Consider the following 13,714-nt stretch of genomic DNA (forward strand, 5'->3'; position numbering starts at 1 on the left):
TCTACTCTATTGCACTTCGCCTGGTCTGAGGTGGCGAAAGCAAGTCTGGCGATATAGGTAACGCTCAGTAAAAACAAAAATGTAGTGAATTTGCCTGGCGAAAATGTTGAGTGGTGTTAGAGTGCGAAGTTGCACTAGAGTCTATCTCCTTCGCTAGCGTAATTATGCCAGTAACTATTAGTAAATCGGCAAAGTGCCGAAATGGCATCACCCTGGCGAATTTTTGCCAGCGTTAGCCACTTCGCCCTTTAGTAAATTTGCCCCTTTGGGGTAGATTTATCAAAGAGTGAAGTTAGAGATCTCCACAGTCCACATAGTGAAATACCGACTCTCTTCATTCATTTCTATGGGATTTTTAAAGGCGTATTTATTAAAGGATGATAGTGAAAGTTGACCATTTGATAAATACGCCTTTAAAAATCCCATCGATTTTTATCACTCTTTGATAAATCTACCCCTTTAAATTGGATAACAAGGACAGTGTTGATCATTTCAACCTCCCTTGTTTTTAATAACTGATCTGCCTTTCAGCCTCTTGTTTTAAGAGACAAAATTCTGCTTTTTAAACAGTAAATTTTTCTCTTGTACTAGCTGTGGCCACTGTCAGAATGTAGAAAAGGTAATCATAGTGCAGATCGATCACATTCAGACACAATATGTCTGGTTTGCACTCATTAAGTTGCTATCAGACTGGCTTAGTTAGATCACAAATTAGCTTTAAATGTGAAATCCAAGTAGTATATTAAAAGCTAACATCTCCTTGTTTTAGGTTACACTAATAGGGTAGTGTTTGTCCACATGTGTGCATAACTCTTGTCTTGTAATCCCAATCACTTGCTTAAAACAATAACATGGGATTCTGGGGTTGCCATCTTTGTTCGTGTTAAAAACTGGATGTTGTCATCAAGGCAATGACATCAAGGGCAGGAATGTGATGTTGAGGGGGAAAGCATTGAGGTTGAGTGGGAAGAAGTCAAGGGGTGGGGCAGCAGCATGAACAGAATAAGATACAGAAACATGAATTGAGCAGATTAGGGAACCAGCATCAGATTTGTGTCTGGGTTTCAGATTTCTGAAATCCAAACAGGCAATATTGATCAAGGCATCTACAGGAAAAAACAGACTGTCCAGTTCAAAAGAGTCCAGGTGATCTGGCCTAAGATAACATGCTAGAGGTAAAGTTTACTTCTCATTAATGAAATGTTTCACAGTAACATAGTGAAAAGTGCAAAACTGCACTACACACAAAGGTACAGTATTTGTTTACACACATTCTCCCCTGTAGTTGTATCAAATTGTTTGTTGCTTCTGGTTTTCTGAGTTCAACCTAATAAATCACACTTTAATATCTTGAATATTGGTGCATTGTAACAATTTTATTTTATTTTAGTGTGTAAATAAGATTGCAGTCTCCAAATTGTGCTAACAATAGTGAATAATATAAATTATTATTATACTCTTGGGGACTTTCTCTAATACAGATGTAGATTCTTGTAAACCATCACAGATATATAGCCTTAATAATTCTGTAGTCTTAAATGTAGACTATTTTGCCAGCAGATGGCAACACAAAAAGCAGCTTTAACGTATATTCATAAATTGCTGAGAAAGATGGATTATATCTGGATTAAATCTGGATTATATTAAACCAAATGAATGTGGTTATTTTATTCTGTTTTTGGATTATATTGTGCGATTAAATCTTGAGTAGATATTATATTTGAGACAGGATGGCGATAACTCTGCATTTGATTTCTTTCTCTCTAATGCAATTAGCATGTGACTTGCCAGTCAGAGATTAAAAGGGATGTTTTAATAAATTTCTTTATTAAAACAATTCCCAGTAGAAAATCCATTGAGGTTTGAGCATATATTTTACATCAAATGGATTCACACAATAGTTAGTAGTATGAATTCACACCTGCTGCTATCTTATGAGAGTTCAGAGGACATTATTCATCTTACATTTATTCAGTGTATATTTCTATATTTAATATCACTAATGTTCTTTGTATATTTGTGCTGCTCTCTACCTTATTTTATGTCTTTTCATTCACACACTAGCACAAATATATGGTAGTGCTTCAGTACAGTAATTGCTGAAGAGTGTCTCATATTTTGTTATTACATGTGACACCTCCGGCCAGTCGTCTGTGCTGTTACAGTGACAAGGTCATTCAATGAGAATAGCATTTACCTGGGATACACGTGTGGCTTCAGCTAGGAAATTCTTCAGTTCTTCCTCTCCATGCACGACATTCATTGCTGAACCACTGGGAGTCAAAAACAGGAGTTATTTTTTCTGGCTGAAGATAACTCACAGATTACAGAGAGGAGGCTGCATTGTGGGTCTGAAACTTGAATTTGTGTGCAACTTCCATAGCACATGAAACCAAGATTATCTTATATAAATAAACAGCAGAGAGATACTGAGGGCTAACGTTTCACAAGAGCTGAAGAGCCACATGTTCCCTGTCTTTGCTGCACAATGCGTTAAACCTTCTTGCCAAACATGGAAATATTGAGAAATATTGAGAGCATATTATGATTATCTCCCTCTGACTCGCATGCACCAAGTCTCCCCTCCGACCTACAGTAAGGTGGGGACATGCCATTGGCTGTTGGACCAAACATAGGCTTGCCTTACCTTTGTTTTCATCAATGTTCCTATGGGGGAACTTTGGATGGGAAATGTACTGCAAAATTCTTGTTCTTCAGCATCTATACCAGTGATCCCCAATCAGTGAGTCATGAGCAGCATGTTGCTCTCCACTCCCATTGATGTTGTTCGCAGTGGCCTTAAGCTGGCCATAGACGCAAAGGTCCAATCGTACGAATCATCATACGATTGGACTTTCCCATCTCCCGACCTGCCACTAAACATTCCGATCAAATAAAGTACAAAAGAACAGATAAGCCGATGTTCTGCCCCTGACAGCAATCATGTGAAAGTTATGTCCGACCAAAGCTAGTGACAGTCTCCCTCTGAAAATCGTACGATCGGCAATACATGCAGAGATATTACCCGCAGCTGACAGAAATCTTTTAACCTGTCCGATCGACCAAACTACCGATCTCTGCCAGACGAAAAATGTTGGGACTCTCCACACACGGTCCGAAAATCGTACGAATCCTCGATTCGTACGATCAGATCTTTGCATCTATGGCCAGCTTAAGAGTAAGTGCCCATTTGAAATTCCTTGCTTAAATTCAAGCTTTGGCGGCATAAAGACACAGATTTACTCCAAAAGAGCCCCCTGTTGGCTAGTAGTCCACATGGGGCTACCATTATCACAGCCCTTATTTGGCATCCTCAATGATTTTTATCTTGCTTGTTCCAACAGTTTTTACATTTGAGTGTGGCTCACGGGAAAAACGGTTGGGGACCCCTGATATAGAATTGAGAACCTGGGATAAAGATTGTATCCCAACCCCCCACCCAATTTGTCTTTTAAACTATATGTCAATCAATCTTACAAGATGTGTTACCTTTGTCTTATTTGTACATTTAGTGAACACTGTAGCAGATCTTAATTGCTTTGTGTCAATGTTTGCCAGAGGTTTTGCCCACAATAGTGCAGATGTGGGCCTATGGCATTGATCCCTTTTGGTGCAGGGAGCTTCTGCATAACTGTCATCATGTTCAGCATTTGTCTATGTACTGTTTGGCTTATCTTATTTAATTAAAGTTGTCTGAGTGTTTGCTTGTGGGGTATTGGGCTGGAGGCCACAGCTTGGTATTATCTAGCTTGATTGGTGCTTGGCAACCAGGTCTCTGCAATTCCTTGCCAGTATTTTACCTCAGGACATATGAAGGGCGGAGCAAGCAGGGGTAACCAACTGTATTTGTGAACTGCAGGGCATCATCCTACAAAAGAAGACAATTTTTTTAAGGAACTCACATTACTCGTGCTGTAGCATAGAATATTAGGCAAAATATATGGCTCGGTAGCTTGTCCATTTATTGTAGTATCTTACCAGGGAGTTGACTGCCTTCCATGGTGCTTGGGGAATCTGCAGCTCATCCAATATAGCAGAAAATGTGGAGCGGTCCTCAGCTCTGTCAATCTGCTGTGGGCTGGTGCCCATGATTTTCACACCATTTTTGTAGAGAGGTACTGCCAAGTTATTGGGGATCTGCCCACCAACTGAGATAATGCAACCATCACATTGCTTAAAAGAAAGACAGGGCCAGTCAGAAACTTGTTCAGCGATAATATACTATTTTCTTCACATATATCGAGATAAAGACCTACATGCAATACAGAAACTACATATGCAACTACTATTTCAGGATTATAATTCACAAGATCCTAGATTTTATTCATTCTAGGAAAAGAATTCCCACAGCTAACACATTAAAGGCAGTGCTTACATTAACTGATGTGACAGATCCTCTCTCACCTCTTGCTGGAATACATCCAGGATCCTTTCCTGGGACAGCTCCTCAAAGTAAAGTCTGTCGCATTCATCAAAGTCTGTACTGACAGTCTCTGGGTTGCAGTTCACCACCACCGTCTTCTTGCCAAGCTGCCGCAGTGTGCGGATGCTGGAGACTGCACACCAGTCAAACTCTACACTGCTGCCTGTCATAGAAAAAGACAGGAGAAATGAGTGCATACAAAACCTATTAAGGGGTTATGTGTTGTGATTGGACACATCCCCTGCTAAATGTGCTCCCAGGGGAGAACTATACACTGAATGTTATAGGTATGTAACTGACACAGTTAAAGAACGAAGAAAGCTCTATTTATTGGGGGGTGCTCACATATTGGACAGTATGCATCAGTATTAAATGTATTACATTAAACTAACAGTCCAGTTAATAAATGCATATACACAAATGTCACCTTATGATGGAAATAACAGTCTGTACACATAGGGGCACATTTACTTAGCTCGAGTGAAGGAATAGAATTAAAAAATACTTCGAATTTCGAAATATTTTTCTGGCTACTTCGACCTTCGAATCGAAAAAAATCTTTTGACTATTCGACCATTCGATAGTTGAAGTACTGTCTCTTTAAAAAAAACTTCGACCACCTACTTCGCCACCTAAAACCTACTGAGCATCAATGTTAGCCAATGGGGAAGGTCCCCATAGGCTTTCTAGCCGATTTGGGATCGAAGGAAAATCGTTTGATCGATGGATTGCCCTTTAATGTCAGCCACTCTTTATTCATAACAAACATAAACCATAAGTAACTATACTGCATATTATTTCGCACAAATTCAAATTAATTTGTTTCTCTACTTTTCTAATTGTTTTTTTCAAAGTTGCCTCATTATAGGCCATTTAACACAAAACAAGATCTAGAAAAATGTGTTTTGATTACCCATATAGGTTATTTGAAGCCGGCTTTATATATTGAAATTTTTCCAGGTTATTTAGGGAAATAATTTTATCTGCATTCATTTTTCCCCTGACTGTCAAAGAAAGTTACAGAGCGTACCTATTACCACTTGCTATTTGAAAAAGTATAATTTGTATCTTTATAACAAGCAGAAAACACAGTGGGTGTCTGTTACTCGTTAAAAAGCTCATATAAAACTGCTTATTCAATAGGATCCTAGTAGCATTCATACACTAAGCATTCTGCTCAAGGGATTGGTATCATCAGTCCTCCAGGTGTTGCACTGCCACAGCTCCCAGCATTCCTGAGTATCTAAAATAGCAGAAAATGCAGGGAGTTGTCTTTCTATTACAAGAACAACAACGAGGATTGCCTATCCCGGTCTTTGATATATTAGCAAAGAAATTGTATATGCTATATACTCCATTGCTCACTTAGGACTTGCTCAGGTTTTATTTATACATAAGCCATGTCTACATAATATTATGACCTTAAAGCATCTTGCTGGGCAATGCCTATATCAAATATTCATGTTGTGAAGACAGGATGAATTATTTCATATAGCCTGTGTTCTATAAAGTTTAGCAGATTTATGTATATTTGTCTGATATTCATATAACACAGACCCAATTATTTTATATCACATCAACATATTCTTCAGCCATTTTCAGAAATTAGGCATCAGTCCTTGCACAAGTGGAGCCTGCAAACTAAGGGCCCTATCACAGACAAACTCCACGGTCAGTATTATTTGACTTCCCAGTAATTTTTTGAAGTTTGGGAGGAAACCTAGAGTACCCAGACAAACTCGCACAAGTACAGGGAGGACATGAAACCTCTTTGCAGACTTGAACTGGCTGGACTTATGCCTAGGAGCCCAACATTGCAAGTGCATTGAAATTTGATAAATATGTATTTACTTTAAGCCTGTCGCTCAAAAAATGTCCCTTATCATTAGAAAAATGTGTTCCAATTTCAACTGAGGATCTCAGGTTCCATGGTCCACATAAATATTTTCCTGGGCTAATAAGATACCCAGGCAGCCTGTGAATGGGCTCTGTAATGCTGACCATACATGTGCCTATATATGCTGCTGCTTCGGTCCCTGAATGAATCAGCACTTAACTGGTCTGTGTATGGGGCCCTCCTGACCACCTATTTTAAAATCAGCCAGATATCTATTGTCAATTTGAAAAAAAAACACATCAGACAAAGATAAACCCAGTGTGTTGATGAGGTCCTCTATTGATTGGCTTGCCTAGGCTTGATTTATGATGCAATTTATTCAATAATCAGATCAGTCCAATTTGGCTTTGTATGTGGGTGGCCAAATAAAGCAAAGGTCCACTCATTGGCAACTTAGCCAAACAAGTGTATCTTACCATGTTAGATTTGCTTTTTTTTATTGGTTGAATGAAAGCTTAAACTCTCTATGTAGCTGTTTTTGCACTTTTGTAGCTTAATAAAATGCCTATGAAAATGTTCTCATATTATATGACAATACCCAAACACACACAAACTTTTCACATGGTATAATATTATTTTTTAGTGAATGTGTATTCATATTTCTGATGTACATGACATGTGAGAACTACATTAACTTATAACACTAAATATGAAGTGTGACAAAGATATCATAATTAAAAGATTTATATCTGAAAGGTGTAAATTAGGATTTGAATAGTTCTGGGCTAGAACAGCACATCGCAGTGGTGAATGAGCTTGCCAGCAGTATATTGTGAGTTTTGCATGGGCTGGATTATGGACAAATGAGTTGGTGGGATGCCAACCTAAAGACTTGCAGCAATCAAGAAAATAATGAGTGAATGAATACAAATCGTAAATCAGAAAACAAGACATTTGAGATAAGACTTTAAGTGGAAGCTTTATCAGTTTAACAAGTAACAATGACATGCCTTACTCACAAGTGTTTTCTCCTTGCTCCATGTTGCCTTTGGGCTCATTAAAGTTTGTAAGTTTGTAACCAAAGAATACAATGGCAGGCACTCACAGATCCCACAAACAGGCTTGTAAAAGAACTGAGAACTTTATTTAGGCCATAAAGTAGATTAAAACATAGTCTTACGCATTTGTACAGCCTATGATTAAGCGCATACTGGCACGAAACGTGTATGGCTATGTGTTAATCTACTTTGTGGGCTAAATAAAGTTCTCAGTTCTTTTACAAGCCTGTTTGTGATCTGGGAGTGCCTTCCGTTTTCTTCTTTGATTTGATACCTCCACCTAGAGCTGTAGGTCTGGGGCATGAGCACCCAGGCCCCATGTATCACTGGTTAGATGATAGCCTTTTTAGGTTTTTACATTGGGATTTCTTCTTCAAGTGTAAAGTTTGTGCCTAGAAGACAGGCTTCCATTGTGAACCTTGTTTTAAGGCTATTATGAACTTCTACAACCCTTATTGTTAAACCCTTGAAAGAGCATATATCAATTTTAGGGTTTATTTCTTAACCTATGTTTTTCTAATTATTTATGATGTATCACTGTCCATCACTGAAATATGCAAGTAAAATCCATTAAAAAGTTAAATATGTTGTTAAATATGATGTATTTTAACTCAACTTTCTTATACTCCTTAATACATAGGCTCCATTAAAATTGTGTTCTGTGATTTCTGGATAATAAAAATACAATTTCCCAAGATCAATCAGAACTTGAATGCAGCTGATCCGTATTAATTTGTAACTACAGATCTGTTGACTACTGCTCAGTTTTTGTTTGCTTTGCAGCAAGGGGATCAGGCAGTAGTTTTGTTATAATAACCTTGTTTTGTAGATAAATGGGATCCATTTTATTAACTGAAATGTCTAAGAAGTGCTAAAGCAGCAGGCAAAAAAATAAAGCCAAAAGTACCTATATGATACGGGCCGCAGCCAAGAACCATCATTCCTTGATCATCAAACTTTATATCGTGCTCCTGAATGGGAAATAGGAAAATAGGAAAAGAATCAGCGATACTGAAGAAAAGCATAAAAGACTGTAGAGGAAGCTTCTTGATATATTTTGTAAGAATGCAGTTAAACTTTATTATTCCATTATCTATGTGAATGTTCAAAGCGAAATTGTCACAGTTACCGAGCAGCTTGACAATTAATCTCAATATTAGTGGAAGGAGAATGATTGAATTTTTATATTCCAAGACAAGAAAAATGATCATGCACATCATCTGAAAACTACATTGTTAGAAAGACACATTCCCAGCATCCTCAGCCGACACTTGCATGAGATGACTGGAGGCTTACAGAATAGTGTAATGTCCTTTTTCAACTGAACTGAAAATTAAAACTAACTTTTGACATGCTGCAGATGGGACTAATCAAAGCAGCTTTAAAAGTGATCTTCATAAGCACAGAACAAATCGCAGTGTGCAAAGTGTGATTTTGGATGCAATTCAAAATGCATCTTTTTTTCCCCACAATTCCAGTGTAATGACCTCCTAAAGGGTGGCAGTATCTCCAGAGTCCAGAGGTATTTATCTTTCTGTTTCAAACCATATTTTAAGGACCCCAGAACTGTTAGGGGGCCTGAGGGATAGGGGTCCAGTAAGGATCAGGAGAAGACATGGTTTGTGGATTAAACACATGCATAAGGAGGGATTTACAGATCTCACATCCAAGGGCAAGAGAAGGACTGAGTCTTTGTTTTTCTGCCGGGGTGGGGGTCTAAAGCCACAAAATTACACAATTTCATGTATTATTCTAACATTTCAAGCAGTGGGTGGTTGCTAGGCTAGGGTCAGTGAGCATAGGAACCAGATTGTAGATTACATCACAGACTAGAAAACTGTGGGAAAAAAGCTAAATAGTTTTAAAAACTTCAAAAATAAATAAATAAAAGAAAAACAGAAACATAATTTTATATAATAACACTAGTAACCTCACCTATAATACCTATACCTTAATACTTTACCTAAAATAATAGAAATACTAAGGAGTAATCTCTTTAGATAAAATATAGTACCTGTCCGTTGTATGTGAGGTAGAGGTAGTTTGTAATTGCAGGGTACTCAGCAGCCAAAGTGTCAATCTGCAAAAGAGGGAAATGAAAATAGAAGGTGAGAAAAGGTGAGAAATGAATTAACACAGCATGCCTATAATGATGGAGACACAACATGACCATAAGAACTTACCATCAAGTATAAACAGGTTTACAGATATCTAAGTGTAAGGTAAACAACCAAAAAAGGCTGCACATGTTTTGGAGGTACACATTTTTATCTGAAGGAAGGGAAACCCTAAAAGACTTGTATACCCTTTTCATCTTAAAATACAAATGACATATGGGACCTGTTTTCCAGAATGCTTGGGAACTGGGGTTTTCTAGGTAAGGGATTCTTCTGTAAATTGGATCTCCATACTTTGTATACTTTATTTTAAACATTAAATACACCCAGTAAGATTACTTTGTCTTCAATAAGGATTAATTATATCTTAGTTAGGATCAAGTACAAGATACTGTTTTATTATTACAGAGAAAAAGGATATAATTTTTAAAAAATGTATTAAAATGCAGTCTATGGGAGATGGCCCTCCTGTAATTAGGAGCAACAAACATTTAGAACAGACCTGCACTCACACAGACTGATGTAGCAGGGGGATTGACCCCTTTTATTGTGCCACCAGAAATTCAATGTTTCGGGGGGGAAACCCCTCCCTTCTGATGTTTAATTTCTGATGAAGGGAAATTTCTGGTGGCACAATAAAAGGGGTCAATCCCCGGACGGCATCATCCTGTGTGTGTGCGGATCTGTTCCAAACGATTGTTGTTGCTAGGGGACCTGGCCGGGCCAACGGAGGACCAGCACCACCATTGCAGTATAAGTGAATTAAAGGTGTGCGGTGGAATAATTACATTTACTCCTGTAATTAGGAACATTCTGGGTAAAGGGTTTTCGAATAACAGATCCTGTGCCATACTTTCCTCATTGTCTAGCTATATAAGAATATGTTGCTTAGGGGGAAAATGCAATCTATTTGTGATTTGTATTTGTCTACTCTGGTCTCCAGCATTTTGGGGCTACTGGGCAGGTGGCGGGCGCTTGTCTGCATTACCCTCAGGTTTCCTATTAGAAGCTGAAGAGCAGAAGAATCCAGTGCTGTATTTATTTTAATGGAGATCGCTTTAAATATGAAAAGCTTTCATTGTGTCTTGGAAGCTCTGTGTGCATACAAAGCTGCGGGGAATCGTTTTCCTTGCAAAGCCTTTGCCAGAATGCTACAGAAGTTTAACAATTAAGAATGTGCCGCAGGAGTGTATGCCCTAATAAATATTCTTTTTTTCCCTTGTTTATCAGTTTTATCAGTAATGAGGGTCTCCAGCAGAAGAATGGTAAAGCAATAAATGGCAAATCAGGGTATTCTACTAGCTCATGGCAAATGACAGGATGAAGCCTACAAACGTAACTGTGTTTAAGCAGTGCATACCAAGTAACTTCATTAAAACAGCAATGCTTCCGATGAATGCAAAATGACTATGGTAATGATGGGGCACTTAAAGTAAAGTATTAGCCCATAAAACAATGTTAGCACCTCGGGAGATAGCTGCAAGGCTAGTTTTTTAACACCAGATGCTGCATGTTTAAACCAGGTCAGCTCCTGATGTTTCATGATTACAGGTTTTTATATACTGTTTAATTGCCACTTCAGCTGAACGCCAGAGATTCAATGGTAACTTGAGAAGAGCAGAGCAGAAATTACTTTTGTGGGTGAAACAAGAAATGACGAAAATGGAAAATGAAATTGCTTGATAAAGAGCAGGGTTAAGCTGTAGGTTGGCTGTCGAAAATCAAGAACTAGAGGTGATTATCTCCTTATCCAATCAAAATGCTCAATATATCTTATTGTGTTGCACCCTAATTGCCTGGTACCTCTCCAAGAGGATTCTATGAGATCATAAATTCCTTCTTCCTTCATAAAATCCACATTTTAGGATTTCTAGGATAGGATACTGAATAATCCACTTTAATTTAATAGACAGATGAATAAAATAAAATATATATAGTGTCAAGGGCTGGTAATAAAGACATATTAGTTATCCTATTTATGTCTATATGTCTGTGTGTGAGTGATCACTGTTTGAACCAGAGCAGGAATAAACTGGCTAGAAAGTATCTTGAAATACAAAGACCTAGTTTAGTTTTGGAAAAACTTTCTAGTACCTGGGCTCTCTATGCACAGAGAGTGTAAAGATGGAGAAGAGAAAATTGAGGTTCAGGAATCAAATTATATAAATTATATTGAGATGTAACTACTAGCCTCTGACATGAGTTAATTAAAGAAAAGGGTATCCACTCAAAACAGAACAACAATGTGGTTTGTTCCACTTTCAGTTCAGATAACTGTAAGAAAGCATGGCTGCTCTCATCTCTTTTTGAAACATAAGAAAAAAGTCAAACTTCCTCATAAATTTCCAGTTCTCCCAACCATCTGCTTCAAAGTATGACCTTGCCTCCCAGCTCTTGTTTTATGCTGTAAAGTTCTCTGACCTGCATACAAGCTCAGCCAATGAAATTCAATAGCAAGGAAATTCCTTGCTATTATCCACTCGTGTTATTCTGTTACTCTTGTAAATAGGAGTGTCATGTGATTTGTATCCACTGGCTCAATAAACTACACTAGCGGGGGGGGGGGGGGTGCTAGATTTCAATGTTATTTTCTCCTTGCCTGGATAAATGTACTTCCTGGTATTCCTTCCAAAGAAAAGTTCCATAATTATAGCTGAGAAATAGTTTGATTTCTATTGTTTAAACCATAAAGACGTCTTAAAGGGGCTGTATACCCTCTTGGTCAACATGAATTCATTGAATAGGGCTTGTGCTGAAAATAATTTGTGCCTATTATTTAATTAAGACAAATATATAGTTTGTCTTATTTATTGAGCCAAACAGAGCAAACAAAGAAAATGGTTCTTATGAGGTAGTTATTACATTACCGGAGCACAGATTATCTGAAGGTCAAACAATCACATCAAGAGAGTAAAGGGATGGATTGTTTATACAAAGCTCATTATCTCTAATTAAACTCAGCTAATTACATGGAAGATATTAAGTATAAAACCAAAACAATTTTCCATTACTGCTTATAAGGCGAACTAATAAAATGTGGCTTTGATTCAGTTAAAAGAATAAGTAGAAGAGGATAAGCATATACAACATACATTATATATGTTTTGCTAATGTTGAAAAGTTTTGCACATACTGCATTAATTCTTTTTTCTGTTATGACATATCCAGTTTCAAAAAATATATTAATGGCTACTGTATTTAGCTTCCTTTGCAATGTTAGATTTATTACTGTAAAATAAAGGGCAAGGAAGGCAAGAAAATGGTGGCTTTTGGATAGAACCTATTACGACTGAGCCATACAGAAGAAGAGAATTTTAACTTCTGGAAAGACATTGAAGGAGACAAAACTAAATTACAGGAGCTTCACTTCATTAATTAAGGGCGATATAAAATGAGCCAGAGGCTGGAGCAAAATACACACATGTACAAACTATAAGTTCTGATAAAAATATAGTTGCCTCACCTGTTTCACCCATGGTGTGACATTTTTGTTCAGCCTCAGCTCTCTGGTTTGGGCCTCACTCAGTCCTAGGCATTTCCCAATGTACCGGTCAGAGAATCCAATCTGCTTAGCTCTTCTTAGTGTCTCTTCTGGGATAGATTCACTAATAGAGAAGACCAAAATATAAATAAAAAGCCGAAAAAATAAAATACTTATGGATAATTAGCCTTTATAATGACTTGTTTCATGGCCAAATGCCAAGCAAAGTGTGTTGGGAACTTCAGCTCCCAGGATCTTCCATAGTGGAAGTTTAAGTCCAACAATAGCAAAAGAAATGCTATAAACCTAGCTATTAGACATATATATATATATATATATATATATATATAAATATATATATATATATATATATATATGTGTTGTAAATGAGTGACTTGATATTACAATAAGGATAATTCATAGCTTTTTGCCATTTTTACGCAATATGTTGGCGCTATATAAATACATGTTAATAATAATAATAATAATCCCATGGTTGCTTGCTATTTGCTTAAGTTTTCACCCTTTTGCTCTGTGGAAGATCCTCCTTGCATGCTGTATTTAATAATAGATAATAAAAAAGACTGATGAATAAAACTCATTTTAATAAGTATATTTTCACTTGTCAGAAGTGGAGCTTTGGGAATCAGACAATTCTTTAGAAATATGGCTGAAGCATTTCAATCATTCTTATGGCTTCAGCCAACTGCCTTAGAACTCCTTTGATCACTTGCATCTGCCAAAAATCCGACCATCATGAAAGGTGTCACAGGCAAAGGTGCCAAGGTGGAACAGTAA

At 37.4% G+C, this 13,714-nt stretch overlaps 1 protein-coding gene across 1 annotated transcript in view; it reads right to left on the bottom strand.

Moving 5' to 3' along the window:
• Positions 1-13,714, bottom strand: part of cps1.L (carbamoyl-phosphate synthase 1 L homeolog) — a 57,558-nt gene that overhangs the window by 16,994 nt on the left and 26,850 nt on the right. Inside the window, 7 exon segments of the mRNA NM_001095640.1 lie at positions 2,198-2,273; positions 3,801-3,868; positions 3,979-4,173; positions 4,405-4,586; positions 8,226-8,289; positions 9,333-9,398; positions 12,899-13,040. Of these exon segments, the coding sequence (NP_001089109.1) occupies positions 2,198-2,273; positions 3,801-3,868; positions 3,979-4,173; positions 4,405-4,586; positions 8,226-8,289; positions 9,333-9,398; positions 12,899-13,040 (793 nt within the window).

Source organism: Xenopus laevis, chromosome 9_10L (genome assembly GCF_017654675.1).
Source record: "Xenopus laevis strain J_2021 chromosome 9_10L, Xenopus_laevis_v10.1, whole genome shotgun sequence".
In the NCBI taxonomy this organism is placed as follows: domain Eukaryota; kingdom Metazoa; phylum Chordata; class Amphibia; order Anura; family Pipidae; genus Xenopus; species Xenopus laevis.